The sequence below is a fragment of the Vespa velutina genome, chromosome 1 (genome assembly GCF_912470025.1).
Source record: "Vespa velutina chromosome 1, iVesVel2.1, whole genome shotgun sequence".
NCBI classification, from domain to species: Eukaryota; Metazoa; Arthropoda; class Insecta; order Hymenoptera; family Vespidae; genus Vespa; species Vespa velutina.
The window spans coordinates 12,431,413-12,457,018 of record NC_062188.1 but is presented as its reverse complement, the minus strand read 5'-3'; the positions used below and the strand labels follow the sequence as shown (position 1 = coordinate 12,457,018).

The following is a 25,606-nucleotide window of genomic DNA, read 5'->3' as shown; positions in this document are numbered from 1 at the left end:
TTATTGGTAACCATGACGCTTTTAACGATGACATTTTCTGTAAAATTGTTAAGGCTCGAAACGATCATAGATAAAGGTCACGTCTACGTAAATCGTATGATTGAGCTCCTCCCTCCAGTACCGTAGATTCCTATCCGCTTCCATGGAACCAATTCCCGGTTGACCTCCTTGCGGTACGTCCTCGACACGATAATATCAACCGCCAGCTTTATCCTTGTAAACTTCCAACTTCTAAATTACCTTTTGCAAAGAATTTTCAAAATCCATCAGTGATTCTGAAGTCCATCTAATCCTTTTGTATGATCGAAATGAGACTGTGACGTTTCGTATTCCATTATAAACTTTTATCTCTAACGGACGATATGATAAAAATTTTCTTTCTTCTTTTTTTCTTTTTTTTTTTTCCTCTATGTTTTTTACGTCCAATAATAAAGATGTTCGTGTCAATTAGATCTTATTTTAGTCTGATGAAATTTTTAATATTTAGTAATCTGTGAACATGTTCCCTTCTCTTTTTTCTTTTTTTTTTTTTTTTTAGAATGTGGACGAACATAATCAAATGTAAAAGGATAAATCTGGAAAAAAAAGAAAAGGGAAAAGAAAAAAAAAGAGAAAAGAAAAGAAAAGGGGAAAAGAGAAAACAGGATAAAAGCGGTAAATTCAATTTACCTAAAGCGCGGATTCACATTGCGAACGCTGTGGTACCAGGCTCTCGATGACAAACCAGATGGCAGGACAATTTGTTTTAAACTAATCTGCAATACAGTGCGAAGAACGTAATCCCTTGCTGAGAGCTAAAATAGGTGTGTTCATGCGCGTACCCGATACTACTGAAAGGATGAAGAAACTCTCGACATTTGTACAGGAACGTTGAAAGCTGAGAGAGACTCTCCTTACTATATCCTTATTTTCTAATTTTCTGTTTTTGTCTTTTGCCTTAATCTATTTACGATTCGACACAAATGGATATATTTAATCTTTCTTCCTCCTTATCTTTTTCCTACATTGGAAAAATAAATTCGAAGATCGTAAGAACACTCGATAGGAATATTTTTTAACAGTTGATAATCTTACCATGTATTATTTCCAATTAAAGCGATATATGTAAAGCGATGTATGTATATAGAACAACGATAAGATTATATTCTTACTTCTTCGTGATAATAGTTAAAAATTATATAAACGTACCAAGCCACTTTGTTGCTCTTACACGTCTCATAGATTTTTCTTTCTCTTCAACTTCCCTTTGAAAACATCGCTTCGTCTGACTTAGCAAAAGATGTCTCGTTATAAACGCGATCTCGTAGATCTCGTTAAAAGAGGTAATTGGTTTGTGGTAAAAAATGGGATACCTTCTTTTGCAATTATCACAAAGTCGTTTAAAGAAAAGGAAATGCAAAAATGATGGAAGGAAGGAGGGCTTTGGGTAATTAGGAGAAGGCGTTTTAAATTGCAACTTAGAGTGAACAATATGGTAAAAAAAAATTGATGAATCACTTTATACATCCTTTCTTTTTTTTTCTTTTCTTGAACATTAAATGTGTACTGATATAAGATATTTAAAAAAAAATGTCTCAAAAAAAAACGATTCGTTAAAGACGAACGGAATGGAAAAAGGGGTAAAGGTATAGTATTTTGAGAAACGACCGAGTTTTCTAATTTTAATAAGAACGTGTCGACTTGACGTTTAAATTTAAACCTATAGCTACGATGGAACTGGCCGTGTAACGGGTATCGCCTCTACGGACGATTTTGTCGCGAAAATGTATGAACTTGAACGAAATTAGCTATCGGTGCTTCGATGCCTTTAACTACGAATTTAATCGTATATATTTATTTTAATATTGGGTAGATGGTAACATTACTTTAAATTATAATACATTTTTATTTATATCGATAATTAAAAATTCCAAACGATCATAATCGTTTATATTTTCTTTAGAAACTTAAATATTTTGTACACAACTTTCAAGAATCCAAATGGTGTATAGTTACTATAATAGTTCTTCGTTAAGAAAACGTCGTCCACAGAGAGTCCACGTTCTTCGTTCTCAAAAAATGAGTTAATTGAGAATTATTACTGTAGTAACTTGTAGTAATATTCTTACGAAAAAAATGTAAAAGGAGGGGGCAACTTCTCTATTATATTTACTCGTATTACCATTTCATTGAATGTACTTCCTTAGACGAGATATAGAAAAAAAAAAGAACAAAAAAAAATATGACAAAGAAAAGTTACAATCTAATAGCGAAAGTTCTACTATACTATAGTACGATATACAATTTCTCTATCTCTCTTGAGGATTGAATTCTGACATGGTAGTTGTCTTCTTTGTCGACGGAACAAATTCCGTTGCCGTTTCGACGAGATATTTTTTACTACGGTTTAAAGACCGATGAAACTGTCGAGAGATAGAAGAAGATAAAAAAGATATAGAGATAGATAGAGATAGATATAGAGTGATAACAAAGATGAAGAATTTGCATTGTACCATACCCGTTGCTCTTCTACACTTCATTGAAACGTTTGAAAGAATAGCGCCAGAGTTTCGCTTTTATGTCTCTCTTTCTTTCTCTATCTATCTATCTGTCTATCTATCTATCTCTCTTTCTCTTTTTCTTTCTCTTTCTCTTCTTTGTTCTAGCATCAACATATGTACATAAACACAAAGTTACCACTTTTATCTCATTTACATTAAAATCAAGAACTCATTAAAATCATATTTATCTTTTACTAATCCGACGTAAATATTTTCAATCGTGCAAAATCATGTAATAATATAATATTTTAAAATTTGTTCCACAATTCTATACGAACCGCTCATTTGGCAAATCGATTAACTCCATAAAACAAAAAGTGGAAGAAATGTAATGAAATGATATAAATTGCTATTTAAAATTCTCTTTAAAATATAAATTCAAATAAATGTTATAGAATGTTAATATAAATGCAAATGTAGCTTTCATTTAACGACTTTATAAAGTGAATAAGATAAAATAGTCCTTAAAGTAATTGTTATTACTGAAATAAATTATTTTTTATTCAATGGCCGAAAAAAATTTTGCCATTTATTAGTATTAAATAATGGAAATTTATTATGAATATAAAGAGTGAGAACTCCATTAAGTGCTTTCGACACTTAAATTTTTTTAAAAATTCAGAAAGTAATCGAATTGATTTGTGAAGAACGGCTCATATATCGATATTTTATCCGATACAGAAAAAGAACGTCTATTTCATGGTCTAAAATTAAAGAGAGTTTTTTCTTATAAAATTTTTACATTTAGTTGATGCACTTACTTATACGATGCACTTACGAAATTAAGTGATCGATTGAGGAAAGACCAAACAGTCAAAGATTAAAAATGACAATTCGGTGCTAAATAAGAGAATACGTTGAAATAAAACTTACATCTTTGTAATTATCAAGCGAACATTTCATCCGTGGAAGATTATTTGATCATTGAATATTTAAAAAATTGTGAATACCTATACATACATACATACATACAATATATCGACATCTATGTCTTTTACATCGATCTTTATCGATACAAAAGAAAAAATAAATTTCATGATTAAAGTTCAAGAGAGTTTGTTCTTATAAAATTTATTTATATTTCGTCGATAGCGTACGTACTTTTATGATGCACTTACGATATTAAATGATCGATCGAGGAGAGACCGAATAGTCAAAGTTGAACGACGATATTTCTATGCTGTAAAATTCGTTGAAATCAAACTTATATCTTTGTAATTTCGCGCAAACATTTCTATATGCAAGATCATATGATCATTGAATATTTTAAAAATTGTAGATACATATGTATGTGTGTATGTCTGTGTGTGTGTGTGTATTTTGTATGTATATCGATATCTATGTTTTTTTAAATTGACCTTTTTCGATACAAACCAAAAAAAAAGATAAAGGAAAGGAAAAGAAAACGTGAATATGATGGTCAAAATCCAAAGAGTGTTTGTTCTTATAAAATTTTTACATTTTTGTCGATGCACATACGAAATTGGATGATCGATCTAGAACGGTCTAAGCTTAACGACGACAGTTCGGTACTTTCGAAGCAAGTTTACGTCTCTTTCAGATTGATCGAAACGTTGAACTTTAGCAAGAACCATGCGAATATATCATTGGCCTTGTCAGATTGCGGATTGCGGATTGTAAAGCTTTCGAATCGTACTCTAAAGTCGCTTTGCTATAATACCAAACAGGGGATAGAGCTTCTTTCGAAATACACATAGGTATGTACGTATGTGTATATACATAGCTAACTACGTATAGAGCAAAAGGAGGTCTGCCTTCTGTTCCGTTTGAATTATAGACGCTTTGAAAACTCGACATTTCACCTCTAAGAGTTACCATTCGCTTCGTAGAAAAGATAGATACTAATATATCGTGTATTGTATGTGTGTGTGTGTGTGTATGTAAATGGTAATAATAACGTACTATGTACATAAATGTTATACGTGTATATTTATATCTTACGTTAGAATTATCTATTATGTTATACCATTTCCTTTATCACCTTTCCAACCATTTTCTTTTAAAAATTATTTATAACAAAGTAATAGTCGAAGTACGAACGAAGCATCGTTTTCCTTGTCAAACAGATTGTATGTCGTTTGTGATACTAAGAATGAAGGTTTTTCAAGGTTGCTTAGGATGGACGTTCTATCTGTGTTTTAGATATATAATTTATCGAGAAAATCATTTAAATCGCTTATACGTTGCGGCTTAGGTAATATTATGTCAATGTATATCGAATAGGTTACAAATCAAATGACATAGATTATATAATCTATTGATATATAGATGTAGAAATATATAAATCTTTAAATCTACGTGTATGTATACACAGATATAAAGATTTATAGATCTACCAATATATTAGAGATTATAAGATTTATGTCAAATTTGATCTATAATATAAATGCATATCTTTTCGTAATATCGAAATATCAATCTAAACTTTTTCTTTCGTAATAAAATTTATCCTTTATATAGTTTATAATATCGTTTCTCAAACTACGGGTGACAGTCTGTCTAAAATTTTAGTCGAAAAACTTGTAAAAAAAGTTTCTATAAAGTTTTAGTAAAATGTTCTTGCAAATTCGCGATAATATCGTAGTAACAAGTCGTATCTTTAAAATAATATACAACGACTTCGGTTTATTAAATTTTTAAAAATTATTTATTATAAACGTTTTTAGCTAATTTGATCATTATGAAAGGAATTTATTGATAATAGTACGATAAAAAGATTGAGAAACGTTTTGTTTATAATCTACATACCACGACGTCCGACATTTATCTCATTCGATTTTCATACATTTCTTTTATCTCCTATATAGAACATAGTATACGAGAGAAAAGTAATAATATGCTAGCTCGGAAAATTGTGAATGTTTTCAGTACATATATTACTGAACGCTTACATCATAACAACAGTTGTCTCTTAAAATCTATCGCTCTTTCTGTTTACGTTATACTTACTTTACCGTTTCTATTCCACAGTAATTCTAAAAGTTCTCTCTCTCTCTCTCTCTCTCTCTCTCTCTCTCTCTCTCTCTTTCTAAAGGAACAAATATTTGTTTTTCTTTTTGATTTTTATTTTTTATTTTTTTATCACTGTTCCTCGAATGAAAAACAAAGACATAAATGCTCAATGCAATTACTTTTAATTAGATATTAGGTAATATGGATTATATGGGGGAAAATATAAGAAGAGATAGATAAATGTGACGATGGACATTAACGTTGTCACATCAAATTCCTCTCGTAAAACGTTCTGCTCGGTAAAGTTTTAGCGTACGACGGAAGTTCGTTTAGGAAAGAACTATAGTAATAGTTAAGAGAATTACGGTCAAACTAATTCGTTTTCTTATTAGTCTCGCGGAAATTTATGTAAAAGAATTTTGCTTCACGTCTCTCCTTCTTCCCGTCCCATCCCCGCCCCTGACCCGCCTACCTTATATCACCACGACAAAAAAATAAATTCCACAAGAAGTTTGTTCCTCCTGAAGAGAAAGAAAATTCTAACTTAACCACTTCCATTTCCTTTTACCCTGACAGGAAATCTTTCTACTAAAGTTCATTTCCTATTTTTTGATTAATGCACGTTTTTGTGAAATATTAAATCTGACTAAAAGTCGACATAAAAAATAGAAATTCTTTTCAAATAAATCATATAAATGTTCACCATCTCTATAATTTCCATATTAAAAGTTTGGTTAATCTTCATTCCGTTCGTCATTTGACCTATGCTACATATATTATATATGCATATGTACACATATATACCAATATCGATTTGATAAAATTTGTTGACCACAACCGCTAGTGATCCAAAACCAAATGCAAACCAACCGAATTAATTTTCTTTAGTTTCAAACATACATATGGTGGAAATATCATGGAAATGTAGACGTTTTAGATACAAGTAGAAAATATTATTGATAAAAGTTAGAATTTTCATTTTGTAATTAAGAAGTATTTCCTTATTAAAGTTATATGTATATCTGATATTTCAAGTATATTTCTATAATGAAAAATAATTATCGTTAATATTAAGTCTACGACGAATGATAAAAAAGAAAAGAGTTTAAATAATATTGAAAAAAAATTGAGCGATTCGATAAAGTAAAGGGAAATTTGCTAATCGATTCGGTTCGAAACAAAGCGAGACGAGTCCATTAGGTTTGGAAATTAGTTTTGTTTTTCAATGTCAATCCTGTGTCGACGAAAATGACCGGCTGCTGAAGAAGAACGGTGAGAAAAGGGTGATTGAGTGGGTTTGAGAGAAGTAAATGCAGGTAATTACATTTCCCGATAGATACGGGGCAAACGTTATTCGCGTTTCGTTATTTATCGATTTAGTTTAATTTTCCTCTTTTAAAATTATCGTAACAATTATAATATCTACAATAATAGATTATTACGATTAAACAAATAATTTCAAATTCAATGTTAAAGAGAAAAATGGTCTAGTCATATTGTTAAATGACTACAAAGCTTTCAGTTGATATTATACATAAGCCAAGCGAGATAACTCTATCTCAAAAGAGGAGTTTAATTACTTAACCGCAGAAAGTGGAAGCGTACGTATGAATTTCCTTAAACTCTATGCCTATATCGGGCTTTATTAAACATCCAACGATGAGAGTTTGCCAAAGTAACTATACTAAGAAATATATCTCCGTATACAAAGGAACTTTCTATGTATGTATTTTCATCAAAGTTTCTTCGTTCTGTAGACATAATTTTTATTGTTCTTTATAATTTTTTCTTTCTTTCTAATCGTATAGAAGAAGAAGAAAAAACAAAGAAAAAGAAGAAGAAGAAGAAGAAGTTTCTTCACAATAAAACGCATCAACTAAATAAAACATTTCCTTGAACAAAGTTTTTTCAAAGGGAGGTACCCTTGTTAAATTTTATCCAGAAATATAGGATATACAGTCGTATCACTCTACTCTGAAAAGGAATAATTACTCGACGAACGATATCTCTCTCTCTCTCTCTCTCTCTCTCTTTCTCTCTCTCTTTCTCCCTCTCTTTCTCTTTCTCGTTGAATTGAAATTTTTGGTCTAGTAAAGAAGAGAAAAAAGAGTCGAGTTCGATTGTTATAAATATTTCATGAAGAAAAATGTAGGATGACTAAGCGATTCCACGTAAAGTACTTAAGATACATTCATTTTTGAGTTTACGTACAACGAGAAAAGACTTTTCCACAGTTTCGTAACTTCCGCTGAGAACTAAAAAATATACGGTCGCTTCTGAACGCAACGTCGACTTCTCTCTGCGTACTTTTCTAGCACGTAATAACATCGAGAAGTCACTTAAACTTTTCAAACCATTTCAAAACTTTTCGTCTCTCTCTCTATATATATATATTTTATATATATTATATATATATATATATCATATATCATATATCATATATCATATATATATATATCATATGATATATATATATATATATCGTTCATTCGTTCGTTGGATTAGAGAACGTAGATTCTAATAAACACATTTTTTTCTAAATAACTTCAGTCAAAGAAAAATATGAAAAAGGAACGTTATACGTCAAGTATTTGCTTATCGATAGGAAATCTCGTTTATATGTTATATTATTTTTCCCTTTTTTTTGACATTTTATATTTTATCGGAGAGATGAAAAAAATCGATTGAATTTCTTCGTTTTGTTTATGTCGATAGAAAAAGAAGTAGAAAAATGCCGGAAGAAATAGTAGGTTTTTAATATCCATACCGTGTGCCTTTTACGTTCCACATATATATATATATATATATATATATATATATATATATATATATCTGAGGAAGCAATCCTTTCGAATATTTATTACGGACGTAAAGCGTTACCCACGTTGAAGAGTAATATCCTGATGTATACTGTTTATCGCAGACAGGAACGACTTACTATCGAGTTACTACAATCTTCCTCAAATTACAGGAAATCGTGAAAATTGGAGAAACTAATATCAACAGTTTTATATCGAAATGTGAATAACGTTTTATTTATTTATTGATTATTTTTTTTTTTATTTTTTATTCCCCACGCCTCGATATTCTTAAAGTATTTAGATTAAAACACAACATCTTTTATGGAGAAGGTCTTAAGAATTTTTTATTATCTACTATCGTTTAATCGACCATATAAGTTAGAAAAAAAGAAAAAATTCATCCCACAGATTATCTCTATTTTAATTAAATATTTTTGAATAAATCGTTATGATAAATTATGATTAAAATCTTACAATGGATATTTAGAGAATGTATTATGTTTTTCAACTATATATCCATGTGTATATGTATATATATACATACATATATATATACATATATACATATGTAATATATTATACATACATGTACATTCATACATATGTATATACACATAAAGACACACATACAGACATTATATAGATATAGTTACATACGTATTAAATTGTCTATATATTCCTAGTACAGGAAGACGTGTAAATAAAGTTGATCGTAGAAATAACAGTTGCTATTTCCGTAGCGTAACATAACCATAGAATCGATTTAAAGCTCCGGCTTTCGATCTTCCACAACGATGTAGGCGATCGGTTATACTACAGTTTACATTTATACTATATATATATACATACACGCATACACGCATATACATATACACAAGTAGTATAGACGAGTTTACATACGAATCGCTGCGAGTAGTACAGCTCGGTATGTGGTCAGACGGAGAATCGAAAAGACTGATAGATTTTTTTCTCTTCTTTTTCTTTTTTGTTTCATAGCTTTCAAAAAAATTGCTCGATACTATCGGTAACTTCTGAATAAGATCTATTCTATTTCTTTCGAATGATCACATATCGAGTCATTTAAAAAGAACAATGGATGTACAGTTTTCAACCCTGCTGAAGTAGCGATACGTGATTTTTTGATTTTAGCCGAAGCAGGAATCGCCGTAGCCGCGGAATTGAAACAACCCGAAGAAAGAACGGAAGAAGAAAAAATGGCACTCCTGGGTAAACCAAAACTGGGTGAAGTGTCCAAAGCGCAAATAAGAATTAAAGAATCAAAGGAGTTCAAAAATACCGTAGATAAACTCGTTCAGAGGGCGAATGCTTCGATATTGCTCGGTAAGTCGTACATTTTCTTTCTTTTTCTAAATGCAATTGAATTCTTTCCAATTGTCAATTTGTTTTCTTTTTCTTTTTCTTTTCCTCTTTTTTTTTTTTCTTTGGATTTATGCCAAAAACATAACGTCGTACATTGTAACATATATATACTCTTATATACTTGAAGTAGTGAAACTTCGTAGCTCGTAACTGATATCATTTCTTTTATAGTTATGATCTTAAAGGATAAAGAAATTTCGAATGTTTATTGAAGAGCATGAAGACAAGTTTATTTAATCGGGACAAATTGAATCGACGAAATTTCATGTTTCTTCTAAATGTTGAAGTACACGTAAAGAATTTGATAATTCATTGAACTTTTCGTGATAAAATGGTTGATGTATTCAGGAAGCAGATATTAAACTTCTAAGGTAATTCTATCGACGATAACTTACGTGACTCTACGTGATTTCTGTAGAAAAAATAAAAAAAAAAAGAGAAAGGAAAAAATAGAATAAAAAAAGAGAGAGAAGAAACGAAAGTTTTAAATGAACAAATAGTTCGAACAGTAAGTAAATACTTAGAAAAAGGAAATGATTCATCATCGTTTTAGAAATTACAATTCTCAAGAGTCATTAATCCTTTAATGCCATTATGTTGATAATGATGATTGTCGTCGTTGAAACTTTATTAATATATTTTATCCTTATGAGAAACTTATGAGAAAAACAAATTTAATTAAAAGTTATTATTATTATTATTATTATTATTATTATTTATTTATTTTGTTTTCATTATTATTATTTTTTTCATTTTTTGGTTTTTTAGTTTTCTGTTCCTTGGGTCGTTGAACCGATCAGACGATGTTTAATCTCATCCCTGCCAAGTTTAATCTCACTCTTCTGCATTGAGAAATGTTTTCGTTATGTTACATGTTTTCAGAATAATGGCTCTTTGTATTTCTTCGTAGATATATGTTTTCAGTTTGAATCGCGTTAGTGCATTTTAAATGTCTTTCAAACGAACCGGCATTGTGCGTAGTATCATGTTTATTATTACGACAACTATAATAATTATTATTTATTATTAAAATATTACGAATGCAAAATAATATAGAAGTTAATATTTTTTTTTTCTTTTCACGAGTTGTAAATAAATAAATCAATTGCATTCAATATACATTCCTTATTTATTATTTATTTGACATTGCGTGAAATTACATTTCGAGATGATTCAATGATTTTTAAACGAATTGAATATGTAACGTTTTAAAATTGATTATCGAAATATTTATTAAAAAAAAAAAAAAAAATCGATGAAATTTTAATTTGGAACGTGTTAATATCGTTTACTAAAGGACATATAGCGACTTGTGAAATAATGCGAAATTCGAATAATTTGAACACTCTCATGAGCTTTTTAATCGGACGACCAAAAGTCAAACGCTTTCAAGTGGAAAGAAGAAAGATAGGTAGGTAGGTAGGTAGATAGGTAGGAAGGAAGGAAGGAAGGAGAGCAGCTGAAATGATTGCTTTCACAAAGAGTGAGGGTGGTTAAGGTAGAGAGAAAGAGAAAGAAAAAGAGAAAGAGAAAGAGAAAGAAAAAGAGAAAGAGAAAGAGAAAGAAAAAGAGAAAGAGAGAGAGAAGAGAGAGAGAGAGATAGAGAGAATGGGTCGAAACTAGAATCGACGAACAAAAGACACACCAGTATAATAAGGCAATTCGATAGCGAGTCTTCCGCAAAGCGACGTCGATTATCAAGAATGGCCTTGAGAGGTCTCCTTTTTCTCTTCATGGCATTAGGGATCTACTCGTGCTCCATGAAATAGTTTTCCGTACGTTTCGTTTATCGAATAAGAGTACATATACACTATTGTTTCCCTTAACGAATCCTTTATTCATTTAAAGACCGTACGCGTTATACTTCTCATTATACTTTAAATGTTTTCTTTCTTTTTCCTTTTCTTTTCTTTTCTTTTTTCTTTTTTTTTCCCCTTCTCTACAACAAAGTGACGGGTTTAAATGGTAGCAATGGCCATTCTTTTAACGAGACAATTAAAACTACGAGAACCTGTTAAAGGTCCTAAAGGTGTGGAGTAAGCGTCGTGAAAATAATTTTTTTTTTTTTTTCTTCTTTTTTTTTTTTTTTTTTGAGTTGAACGCGGAGTCATTATTCGGAGTAGAAAGCTTTCATCAAACAACAAACCAACACATAATTTATACGCTTTAGCCTGTATTTGTACACATTCAATCTCTCTCTCTCTCTCTCTCTCTCTCTCTCTCTCTCTCTCCATTTGTCTCTTATTTGAGAGAGAGAGAGAGAGAGAGAGAGAAAGTGCGTTAGCATCTCATTACTAAGAGTTTATGCAACTCGTTACTCATCCACCAGTTTCAATTTCTCTTTTCTCCTCTTTTACATTTCTCCCTTTTGGCAAACAAATTATATTTTTGTTCAACGCAGAATGTCGAGTAAAAGCTCCGATAAACCAAATATTGGCCACTTCCCTTTCGCCAAGCGTTACAACCTCTTTCTCTTTTTTTTCTTTTTTTTCTATACTTTAATATTTACAGACTAAAATGATTCAACGGAACCACGAGAATGAAAGGATTTTTCAATTGAGAAAAATATGAACATGATAAAGAACCAGAAATAAAGAAAGAAAAAGAGAGAAAGAGAAAGGGAACAAAGGAAGAACAACTTTATTATTAACTCGTGTTATTCAAGAAATAGGCTTTATATATTAGAACAAAGATGAAAATGGAAACATTGATCATTTACCAAAGAGACAAGATTGGTCCCTGAATCCCTTAACATTTTTGAAAATCTTGAATTCTCGAGGCTATACTACGACGGATTTATAGAACGATATGCAAATAATCTGGGAATGCATTGCAATGCGGTATCTTCGAACGTATCTCCCAGGATACGTAGACGTATCTATCGCTTCTTGAATAGTTCGATTTCACGTAACTCTTAACAGCGAGGCCCTGTTCAGATACGAGATACTGAAGAGGAGGGAGAAAAAATGGATTGGTGTATCCTAGCAGGGTTAGAAAATTGACCAAACTTTGGCTCTCTTTTTCTCTAGCTCTCTCTTTTTATTTATCTACCTATCTGTCTATCTATCTACTTCTCTTTCTCTCTCTCTCTCTCTCTCTCTCTCTTTCTCTCTCTCTCTCAATCTTTATTTTTCTATCTATCTACCTATCTACTTATCCGTTTATCTCTGTCTCTCTCTCTCTATCTATCTATCTATCTACCTATTTATCTATCTCTCTTTCTCTCTTTCTCTCTCAATCTCTGTCTCTCTCCCTCTCTCTCTCTCTCTCTCTCTCTCTTTCATTCTCCCTATTTCTCGATTTCTCGATCGCTCTCGAAAAGAATAGTTGAGTCGAATTCTCGCGTTAAAAAGACATTTTCGAAGCCCTTGATACCCTGTCGCATCATGGTCGTAATTCAGACTCTATCCCAAGGGGTGGTTTTACCAGTGGCTTTTACTTGGCTACTATCGAGGAGTACGTAAGCTCACGTACATATGTAGTCGTCCGGAAAGGATACTCGTAGAAATCCTGAAATATGACTTACAGGGACGAGCTCCTGGAAGGAACAGTTTACGGAAGCATTAACTGTCAGTGGTGGCGACGAAGAGGACGATGCGGAAGGAGGAGGAAGTGGAGGAGGAGGAGAGTCTTCATCCCCAACACCAGCCGATTATCTCATGCACTCTATCACTATCTTCTGGAAGGTCCTCTTTGCCTTCGTACCACCTACCGGTAAGTCTCATCCTTTGTTACTCATCCTTTGTTACGATTTTTTTCTTTTCTTTATTTTTTTTTTTTTCTTTTCTTTCCTTTTTTCTATCCTGATTTTCTTCCAGTAACAATTTATCGCAACTCGTATCTTCTTAGGATATTCTTAATTCCCTTGCGATATGATTTATTTTTTTTAGTACATTAACGTTTTTCTTATATCTTGGATATCTCATCCATATTTGTACGGGTACATATGTATATTTAAATATCGCACGTGTATAAATCGAAAGCAATTATAAAATAAAACTGTTTTCAATTTCAATTTGTTTTATTAAAAATAAAGAAATGATTCACAAGTGTTTGAAATTACTCATAAGATTAAAACTAGTATTATCACGATAGCATATAACTTCGTAAAACAGAAGGTTAAATATTTTAGTTGAATAAAAGCTTGAAAAAAAAAGAGACGAGTAAGAGTAAAGCGGGTGTGGAATAGATAAAGAAGGAAGGAGGATGGGAGGAAGAAAGGAAGGAAGGAAGGGAGAAGTACAAAGGGAAGGGAAATAGAATCGAGGGGAGAGATTTGCTAACGTAAATCAAACGTTCTTTGTTTTTGACAAGAAAAAACAACGAGAGGAAGTAGGGGGTTTAATTGTTTGTGTATGCGTATCCTCTATGCGTGTACGAGAGTTCTGGCAAATCCGGCACGTTTACGTCACCCGTGGTTTTCGTAATAACAAAGAGAAACGACTGCAGTTGAAAACCGTTGTGGTTTCTCGCCTTGTAATCGTCGTCGCACCCACTCGACCGTGAAGCTTCCATAGTGGGTAAATGTACGTAACGTGTCGACTGCTTCAACAATGATGGTTTATGATCACCGTGGTAACAAGAGACAGATAGATTGAAGTGGCGGGAGGGTAAAGAAAAAAGAGAAGAGTAGAAAAATCATGTATCATTTACATACCGACAAATTTCTCTTCGATCAAAAGGAAAGGGACCGTTTAGATTCATATTATATCTATATATGTACATGTATCATCCTTTTAAGCTTATTAACGTTTAATTTTGTAATTCACTTATTCCATCATTTAATTCCTGTTAAATACATTTCTAAAGTTCATTTGATTTAATATTTTATTACTATATTTCGTAATAACGATAAACATAATCATCATCGTAGATCACTATCAGGATAATAACAATATTTCAAAGATAGTAATCCGACAGAAATAATAATCTTTCGGAGACATTAATCCGTCAGGAAATAGTAACTTGTAGGAAACAGTAATCCGTTAATGTAATAATAATCTGTCAAAAATATTAATGCATTAAAAAGATATTAATCTGAAAAAAATTTTTTTATATCCTCTAGGAAAATAACGATCCATCAGAAATAATAATCAGAATTAGTAATACTGTAAGATAAAAAAATATTATTCTCTGATAACGTGATCACAATTATGATATATCACGGATACAAACACGCGAACATTCCTGGCGTACAATTATTCATTTATCATAGTGGCTATAAGATAGAAAAAATGGCACTAACATTTATATAGAGAAAGCAACTCCACTGCGAAAGAAATTTTGTATCGAATAGTATGCAGAGCTTTTCCAATTAGTTCTTTTTTTTTTTTTTTTAACGTCGCGCTAATAAATCTTTATTCATATGTGTTAAATAAGTAATAAAGGCGGCAAAGATACGAGCCTAGCGAACGTTCTCAAGGCTATCGAGTACTTATACGTAACGAGAATAGGTTATATACTATGATATAGGAGAGCGGGTGGTTTACAATCGCGCTTCGGATGTTACCGGGTCGACAGCCACTCGATAAACCCTCGAGCGAAAGTAAAGAGTGTTTCTGACACACACATTCTCTCTCTATCTCTCTCTCTCTCTCTTTCTCTTTGTCTTCCTTCCTCTCTTGTGATAATAATTTACAGATCTAATATACATATACTAACGGCAATTAATAACATACAGAGAATTTCCTTCGATAAACTTAAACTTTCTTTTAAACTTACCTTACGTTAGCCTTTTAGTGTTTTATACGCATACACACACACACACACACACATAATTGTATTTTAAGAATGTTCGTGCGTGTATCGAGAATAAATTCAAATTAGAGAATTACATTGTTATAGATAGATATTACAAAATATCGTATAATTTTATGGAGATAAATAATATTATAAGAAAATAAAATTGATAAAGATTTATATATTGGGTTGGCAACTAAGTGATTGCCGGATTTCAAATAAGAAGGAAACGATAAAATCCACAATCACTTAGTTGCCAACCCAATAAAAAAAATTATATGAATTGATAGAATGAAATTGTTCTTGTTATTATATATCAATTATATAAATATCAAAAGTATGTAAATAAGGACTAGGTAATTTGTTCCTTCTAAAAAAAGGGGGGGATTTAGTTTCGAATTTTCACGAGTTTCAAATGGGAAAATAACCCCTTGGAAATATGAAAAATGTATTATTCATGTGTAGGTACTTCAACATGTAAGTGGCTATAACGAGAAAAAAAAAAGTCTCTACGTCAGGCAACCAGGCGAGCATGTAACTCCTGAGATTTATGTAGGTCAATGCCTCTTCAAGAAAATTATGTAGATCAGTGTGTCAACATAAACATACTTTATTTACATGAGAATATCTTCTGCAACTCGTAGATGATTCAAATATCCCCGTTGCAAGCTAGAATTACAAAAACTTCGAAAAATTTTGAAAAACTTTCAAAATTCTTACACCAAGTTCGTATTTCTTCTTTCTTGTGACGTAAATGAAAAAAGAAAAAAAAAATTTAGTAGATTTTTCTCTCGTTAACTTTTATCTTTCACCGTTCGTTCTTGTCGTTGTGTACAAACCTTTATATATAAAAAAAAAATAATAATAAATATAAAGAAAAAAGAAGAAAAGATAGAACAGCTACGAAAAGATTTTTTAATGTAACAATAAAATCCAATCATTTTCGAAAAGATGCGTTCTCGAAGAGAGAAAGAGAGAGAGAGAGAGAGAGAGAGAGAGAGAGAGAGAGAGAAAGAGAGACAAGACTATCTTTGGTGAAACAATACTGGCGAGTTTAAAACGCGAAAAGAAAATTAAAATTTTCGTTTTTGTAGATCCATAATCGTTGCCATATAATATATTTCTTAAAAATACGTTTGCAATTTGCAATTGCTCAAAAGCAAAGAACATTTACATTATTCTATAGATTTTCTGTCGTTATTCGGTTCGCTAAACATTTATATTTTCAACATCATCATAGAGAGATGTGACCAGACGATGAAGCAATTTCTCTGAATCCACCGAAGAGAAAATTATTAAAAGAAGAAGAGAAGACATCCGCTCGTTGGTTTCTAGATGGTTGAACGTAGAAAATTACGAAGTAATCGAATGACGAAATGAGAAACGCTTAACTCGAAATGAATTAACGATTTAGTTGCATACGCTCGATTTTCCTTAAAACTTGGAACCATTCCTTTCGAAAAATAACATCACCGGTTGGTTAATGGCTTCAAATCATGGAATAGAGAGAAAAAGAGGACAGGGAAAATGGCCGTAGTAAGAGAAGGGAAGATATAAGGATAAGGGGGTAAGAGATCCTACCTTAAGGGGGAAGAACGGTAAGGGATACCCGAGGGATTTGCGGTTCCTTCATTGTCTACCGGTTAAAGATCTTTCGTCTTTCTCTTCCTCGTGAAATTATCCTTATTGGAATAACGAAAATCCTTTAGAGGGAAACCTGCCCTTTTACACAAACCAAAGGCGACTTTTAATAGTTCCTTTGGCTTCGACATTCTCATTGATTTTTTTTCATAGCCAGCTTTCTAATGTTGTGCTTAAATTTATCTTCTCTCTCTCTTTCTCTCTCTCTCTTTCTATATATATATATATATATATACTCCTCTTTTTTCCTTTTCTTTTCTCCTTTAAAAAAAAAAGAGAGAGAAAGAAAGAGAGAGAAAGAGGATACGTCGTTTGCGATTCGATGAACTTTGCAGTATCTTCCTCAAGGATGAGTTATCAGGGATCTCACCTTCCTTAGCCTCTGAGATTGGCTGCGAACCACTTCCCCCGATGTTCTTTGAAGAAATATGCAAAAATATACAAGGTGCAACCGCTTAATAAAGCTCATGTATTATTCAGCTTCGCAAAGGCGCTGAAACGTTTATCTGATATCCAACTAAGAGATTGAGAGCGAAAGAGACAAAGGCTATTCGTAAAAAAAAGAAAAAAAAGAAAAAAAATACAAAATAACATCTAAATAAACACCCGTTAAATTTCAAATTATTTATTCGTGTAGATTTTCGTTCAAGCCACGTGAGTCACGGATAGATTTATGAAACGTTAAATTTAGTTATGATATTTCTAAAACCAAAAGAAGAAATGATTAATAAAAAGATAAAGGTATGATATTATATAAAATAGACCATAAGCGTGAAACATAAAATCGTTATTAGTGTTTAAAAAATGTTTCTTTATCCTTTAGCGTACATCCAATGAATTTTTCAAGAGTAATATATATATATATATATATTCTATACTATAATAAATGATCCTTGAGAAAAAGTCGAACGGATTGCCAAGAGTGTGAATCCCAAATGTACCGGTACGAAACAATATAAACTTTTATTTTATATTTTATTTATCACAAAATATATATAATTTTTGTATATTTAATATATATAATTTTTATACTTGTATTATTTATTATTTATATATTGTGTGAGAGAATTATACGACTCTCGCTATATAATAATAAGAAGTAATAATTAGAGTTAAAGAGATACAATTGATAATTTAAAAACGATAATAATACATTCCCCTTATGATTTAAAAATGCAGAAGCATGTTGCGTGACCTATTAATGATCCACGATATGAAAATGATATTATATACCTACGACAACTATGCATCAGCTGATAATATTATGAAGCATTTCCATGATCATGTTTCATTTTACGTAAAATAAATACAACCATCTTAATGTAAAATCCAACGCAGATCACACAGTGACCTATACGGCCATTCAATTTGTTAATGTATCAACCAGAATCGAAATTGAATTCGAACGAAATGTTCGAGAAATTTTCATGAATTTTACATAGTTATATTATAATGGAATAATAATATTGTTATATATTATAACAATATTGTATTATAATAATAATACATTTTTTCAAATGTCTACGATGTATAGATTTTTACAATGTACAATTTTTATAAATTTTTCCGTCTTATTAAAGTAAAGATAAGATAAAATAATATTTACATTTTTACTGATATAATAAAACAAATTCAATGGTTTATATAGCATTTCTGTGTTAAGAGAAAATGTTATAAAATAATTTGCTCGTAAATTGGTTTATGATAAAAAAAAAATTACTTAAAAGCAAAAGCGAGAGAAAATAATCGTAAAAACGTTGACAGACCTAACTTCTACTACTCTTCGCTATGGATGATTCATCCCTGATCACAGTTTCCTAGGAAACGTCTAGTCCAACCCTCTTTTCGACTCAGGCAATCATTCTATTTGTCAAAGCGTACGATTATACGCGACTTTTCTATCTACGTAAGATTATAGATCTCGACTGCTCAGAAATATTCCTTTGCACGATTCAAAAGAAAAGAAGAAAAAAGAAAGATTCAATTAACTCGGTTTTTCTCGATAAAAAAGATTGTCTCACTAAATCTCGATAAGTTCAGCCTCTTTAATCCTTTCTTACTATAGCTAACTATAATTACTCAATGTTAAACACTCGTTATATACTAAAGAATCTATATGCTATATACTAAGACTATAGTCACAATCCGATAAAATTCTACTTGAATTAAGGACCCAACATAGCATAATGTAGCATATCATATATATATATATATATATTCTCAATAATTCTAATTGTCAATTTCCTTGAATTTAATTAATTTTCATGAAATTAATGTTTCTTCGTCGTACTCTTATCGTTATTTAAAAATAAATTAATAAGATAAAGAGAGATAAAAAGATGGCAAATTAATTTGTCAATATATGTATATATCTATCGATTAATTTGTTAATGGTTTACAAAGCGTGTATATGGTAATTTTATAATGGCACGATTTTCAATCATTTTAATGAAAATTTATTTACGGTACGGTTAGCAGTTATAAACGAGGCAATAACTTTTTGTCGAGTCATATTCGACAACGAGTTTCACAAAATATGTGTCGAGTATCATTCAACGATCGTTGACTTGTTTTTTCCGCCTTATTTTTCATAATATTAACTGCAATGATTAAAAATATCGTAGTTATATTTTCATTAAAAAAGAAACGTCTCTCTCTCTTTCTCTTTCATTCTCACTCTCTCTTTCTTTTTCTCTTTTTATTTCTTTCTTGAAAAACTTTTAATAGCGGCATTTAATGAAAACGTTGAAAAAACTTCACTTTGATTCCTTAATGTTTCAAAACCACCGTATTCTCTTTTTTTCGTCATTTTTTTTCCACTTTTTACCGTATGAGTCCGATATCAAGAATAAAACTACGGATTTGTTGAAGATATCTTCTTAAATCAAGATCAAAGAATTCTGCCAACGACGTTGCTTTAATTGCTTGAAATAAAATTTCGTAAAAGATGAAAGAGCCTCATAATGTCATTACAAAAAAACGAATGAACTTTTTCCAATGAATGGACTGTTCATCTTCTTATCGATTCGATTTTTATATAACTCAAATAAATACTAATTATCCTTTCTTTGTCTATCAGTATTAAATATATAATATTGTATATTTAATTAATTAAAACGACAATTTTCTATGCAAAATGTATTTCTATTTTTATAAAAGAAACATCTACGATGCAAATATCTACATGTACTATGTAATATAATATTTCTTTACGAGTATGTTAAAACTGTCTTTATTTTTTTTGTTAGATTTATTTTGAGTTATAGTCGTCCTCTAAGAATCGGTTGTATTATGTAAAACGTATGTAAATCTTTCTGCTACAATGTAATCGTAAAGAACAACATTGTGAGTTACATACGTACATATGTAAGTATATACATAAATATATAGAAGGCTCGAGGGTGAATTTAATCAAGGACACGGCTTATCGGTGACTTATCAGTCGTCTTACTTACTCCCTCTCTTCCGCCCCTCTCTCACTCTCTCTCTCTCTTTATCTCCGTTCTGCTTTCCTTCCTGTTTCTCTTACCACTACTTTTAACAAAGTTTACAACCACGCTGGTTTGTCATAACCCTAGAGCGAAGGGCGAACACAAGATAATGAAGTCCGGCGTGAGCACACCATGGTTGGCAATTAGTTTAGTCGCCCTGAAATTTCGTCGTTTCGAGAAGAGTAAATTGGCGATATTATCAGTGAACGTTGTTATTATCTCTGTCGATGATGTAAATAGCAGCTAGCTGATCGATCTTATATATATATATTGCGAAGATAAGAAATAATAACGTTATCTTCGCGTTGCCTTTCGTCCAACAATAATCGATAATAATCAACATCGGCTTATTCTCCCAATCTTGTAATACTTAGAAATATTGGAAAATCAATAAATAACGATAATCTAACGATTTCTACCATCATATATTTCTATTACGATGATTCCCTACATGGCAATAGATTTTCAAACGAACATCAACAACTTAAACACGGTAAAATGTAATTTTCGTTTGTAATATCCGGATAATCTATCTCCAATCCGGGTATATGTGAAATGTCCAATCGACGTTGTAATAATTGTTTGTTTTTTTTTTATTCCTCTTTTTTTTATAGCTATCCCTTCTATTAGAACAATTTCAAATATCGCAAGTTATAAAATTTGTCAACTTAGTTTGTTTAAGTTTGTGAAATTCTCATATAACGCATGAATAAACGAGTAGTGCATAACACATATATATATGTATATATATATATATATATATATATATATATACATATATATATATATATATATATATATTCTCCTATATCCTAGCGGTAAAAAAAAAGCTTTTGTTCGCATATATAACAAGAGTAGAGAAATGTAGGGAGATGTAACCGTATATTTTACAAACGCGTGATTTTCGGATAAATGTCGAAACGCATCTCTTCGAAAATTATTGTGTGCTAACAATTTTGAGAATGATGTTCTAGCACTATGAGTTAAAAACAAAACAATATGTATACTATGAGAAAGGTGGAGAGACGATATGCGCTGAATTTAATTTGCGATTGGGATAGAGAAAGGATGAACGAGAGAGAAAACGAGAATGAGAAAGAGAAAGGAAGAGAGAAAGAGAGAAAAATAGAGAAAGAGAGAGAGAGAGAGAGAGAAAAAGAGAGAGAAAAAGAGAGAGAAAAATAGAGAGACAGAGAGAGAGAGAGAGAGAGAGAGAGCGAAAGGAAGGAAAATTCAAGGATAAGAGAAGGGTGTGAGAAAGTTCCATTCATTGTGTACAATGCAATTAGTCTCGTGTTTACGCCGCGTCGTTCTCGTCTTCTCTAGATTGCGAAAGGAACAGTATAGCCTCTCTTTGTCCACATTCCAAAACCCTAGTTTCTGACCAATAATTCGAAGCGTAAGATCAAGTGTCTCTCTCTCTCTCTCTATCTATCTATCTATTCCTATCTCTCTCTTTCCCACTTCTCTACTCTTCTTTTCCTTATCTCATTACTAGAAAATCCACTAAAACTTCGTTTTGCTTTTTTCTCAGGACATTTTACCGAAGGAAACCCTTTAGCTTCGCTATCCTTTTTAAATGAGAATAAAAATTTTATCCTCCGTCTAGGAATCTACAATCCAACAAAAACTTTATCGATTATTTGAGCGCAGGTGCGAAACATTTCTCTCTCTCTCTCTCTCTCTCTCTCTCTCTCTCTTTCTCTTTCTCTTTCTCTTTCTCTTTCTGTACCGCTTTACATGCATGATATCGGTTGAGTTGGGAAACAGATATTCCTGAAGCTCTTCGCATATCTCTATATCCAGCGATAGAAGTGGTATGTCTGAGATTTTGTAACAAAGATAGAACATACACGTTCATATACATATATGCATACCTATGCATATATGGTTACACATAAGATACGTACTTATACGTATTCTTATGAGAACAATCAAACTTAACTTTCGTAGAAAAACACTCCGAGTCAATTTAATGAGGTATTTATTAGTTTATTTTTCTTAAAAGATAGATATCTTAGTTATTGATATTGGTAGACTTTTTGAACTACTTCGTAAAATATACTTTCTCAATTAAAACTATGTAACTTGATTTTTCTTGAATGATAAAATTCAAAGATCACTTTTAAAGAAAAAAAAAAAAATAGAGAAGGGAAGAACGTTTGCTCAACTAATAAGATATTATTTTCAATAGGGGATATGAATAATCCGTCGTTGAAAATTGGAGCAAAAAAAGTTGCAATTTGTGAAAATTTTTTATTCCGCAAGAGATAGTGCAACAGTGCAAGTTGCCATACGAATGAGTTAATCTCGAACAACTCGCCATAAGTTTAAATTTTAAATCCTAACTTTTATATTCTTGGATTGCAATGACACTATTATAGAATTTGTATTTTAATATTTATTATAATATAATGAAAACTATTGTTATATGAATGATAGAATAATCGAACATCAGATTAACAAGTTGTAACTGATGAGTTTCGCGTTATCAATGTTACCTACTTGTTTAATTCTTTATCATTTTTCATTAGTAAATCGATTATTAAACGAATTTTTTGTCATGGAACATAGAATCAAATTTTTATAAATTTCGACATTTTCTTTCTAAAGACGTCTATCTTTTAATACGATGTCTTCGATACGAAATAAAAAATCCCTACCAACGTGCAAACAATTTTTAACCCTCGTTCATATACTGAGATATATCACAAGTAAAGTTACGTGTATTTAGAATATAATAGGAACAAGATTCAAAAGAATTCAACAAGCGAATTCCGAAGGGTATCGTGCGCTTTGAATAAAAAAAGAAAAGAAAAAGAACTTAATAGTTTACTCTACAAAACTTCACAGTTTTAATAGTTGAGAGATACTTCATTCGAATTTCACTAGAAATAATTTATTAACGACTTTATGTGCAAGTAATTAACTTTCGAAGTATAAAAAAAAAAGAAAAAAAGGAAGAGAGAGAGAGAGAGAGAGAGAAAGAGAAAGAAAGAAAAAAGACTTTCTTTTTCAATTTTTATCTTAAACTCCTTAACGAGTATTCCTTGGCATAGATAATACCCATATACATATATATTGTTTCGTACTCGGATTACGAAGCTGCGAAACTCAAGAGGAAGAGAGAAAAGGCAAAACGGAAACGAAAGAACGAAGGCCAGAGGCGAGCTTAGTTGGGGGCAAAGAATACGTTTTATTTCACTGAGCACAATTGGGAACACAGCGCGGAAGCCTGCTGAACTGGCAAAAGCTCGCGAAACTACTGTATCAAGCTCCTGCAGTTTTACTTTCTTTATTCCAAGCTCTTTCCTACTTGTTCTCTCTTTCTTTATCCCTTTCCCTCTCTCTCTCTCTCTCTCTCTCTGCCTCTCTCTCTCTCTCTCTCTCTCTCTGTCTCTCTGTCTTTCTATCTATCTATCTATCTCTCGTTCTCTCTTTTTCTCCCTCGAGAATCTAACTCTAAATCAACGTCGCAGTGAATGTTTCGTTGCATGATGCAAAACTCGTAGCTCCCTTCTCTTTCGAGAGCACATGAAATGAGAAATAACTGCGTTCCCTTTTTGAAAATGTCGATAGTCATGTGCCTCGTAAAAAGAACAGTTATGGTTATCATATTTTTTTCGTTTTTCTTTTTCTTCCTCTTTCTTCTTTCTTCTTTCTTCTTCTTCTTTTTCTTCTTCTTCTTCTTCTTCTTATTCTTATTCTATCGAAAACTTTTATTTTACTTTCGAAATTGTAGGAAATGTCGGATAAATCTAATAAAATGTTTGATTATAAAAAGGTTTTTCCTATTTCTTAGATTCCCTCTATGTTAAAATTTTCTTACTCAGCACACGTTCTAACGTTCTTACTTTACGAAGAATTAAAAGAGAAACGTTTTTCGTTGAGTCGACAAAAAAGTATCGTAGCTGAGTGTCGAGACATTTGTTTTATCGTCAAAGGTATTCTCCCATGGAACATTCTCATGCATTATTGCGAATCCCTCGGTAATAAAAGCTTTAGGCTCCTATATGTGCCCTTATTCCTTTCTTACAATATCATAACAATGTTTATTCATCGAAATGCGGTACGAATGCTCCAATGTACGAACGTAATACAAATCGCTACTACATAAACATTAGTATTGATATTCGAAACAAACGCATTAACGAATTTTTGCTTTGGATCGGTATCGGGGACACGCTGTATTGAATTTTAATTCGATTTTCTAACGGGATAATGCCCGAACGCAATCGCCCAAAACACAAGCATCAGAACAATAAAAAGATAGGTCTCATGAAAATCCACTAATGCGATTTCTCTCTCCACGAGCTCGAATCGGCTAGTACCGAGATCCGTTGAAAAATTTAACAGAGATTTATCGCCAGTTCAACCGCGTATCGCCAACTACTTTTTCCAACGTAATTTTTACCAGCAAGATTTATGACGAGTCCTTTGGCAATAACGTCAAGAGCTACTCCTCTCTCCCTTTTCCCGCTATCCCCAATTTTATCGTTTCGAACATGCTAAACCTATAATTTTTCCAATTTTCCCTCTGTTTAAACGTGTGTTGATATATACAATTTGAGTCAAATAAATTAATCGATTACAAACTTATTGTTGTGGTTATATTGTCTTACTCTATTTTTTTTTCTCTACCCTTTTTCTTCAATCTTTGAATTTGTTGGCGTGATAACACGCACGTTCAAGTACTAAAGATAACATCACCACCGTTAAATTCGTTATAGGTATAAAATTTCTTTTTTTTTTTCCTTTTTTTTTGTTTTTAATGAAAAAATCAATTCAAATAGGAGGAATATAATAGCTCGAAATGTTAAATACCAAATCTAATGGAGAAAGAGAGAGATAAGTATCATAAGTGCTTATTACATTGTACATAAATTTTTCTAACAGTTTTTATTATTAATTTAAAATAGCTCACGTAATAACTTTACACTCATTCAAAATGATTTTTTACCCTTTACATTTTTGACAATCCGTATCGAAATATAGAAATTCAAATTTCTTACTATATTTCGTGAAATCAAATGACCCTCTA

At 31.4% G+C, this 25,606-nt stretch overlaps 1 protein-coding gene across 7 annotated transcripts in view; it reads left to right on the top strand.

The window, feature by feature from the left end:
* LOC124948656 (sodium/calcium exchanger 1) overlaps positions 1–25,606 on the top strand; it is a 72,171-nt gene that overhangs the window by 25,053 nt on the left and 21,512 nt on the right. For 5 of the 7 annotated variants that reach the window (XM_047493048.1, XM_047492967.1, XM_047492699.1 and 2 more), the window contains exons 4-5: positions 9,437–9,655; positions 13,223–13,408. In XM_047493048.1, the coding sequence (XP_047349004.1) occupies positions 9,437–9,655; positions 13,223–13,408 (405 nt within the window). The remainder of the gene's footprint in view (positions 1–9,436; positions 9,656–13,222; positions 13,409–25,606) is intronic. The other 2 variants (XM_047492788.1, XM_047492878.1) reach the window with 1 other exon arrangement.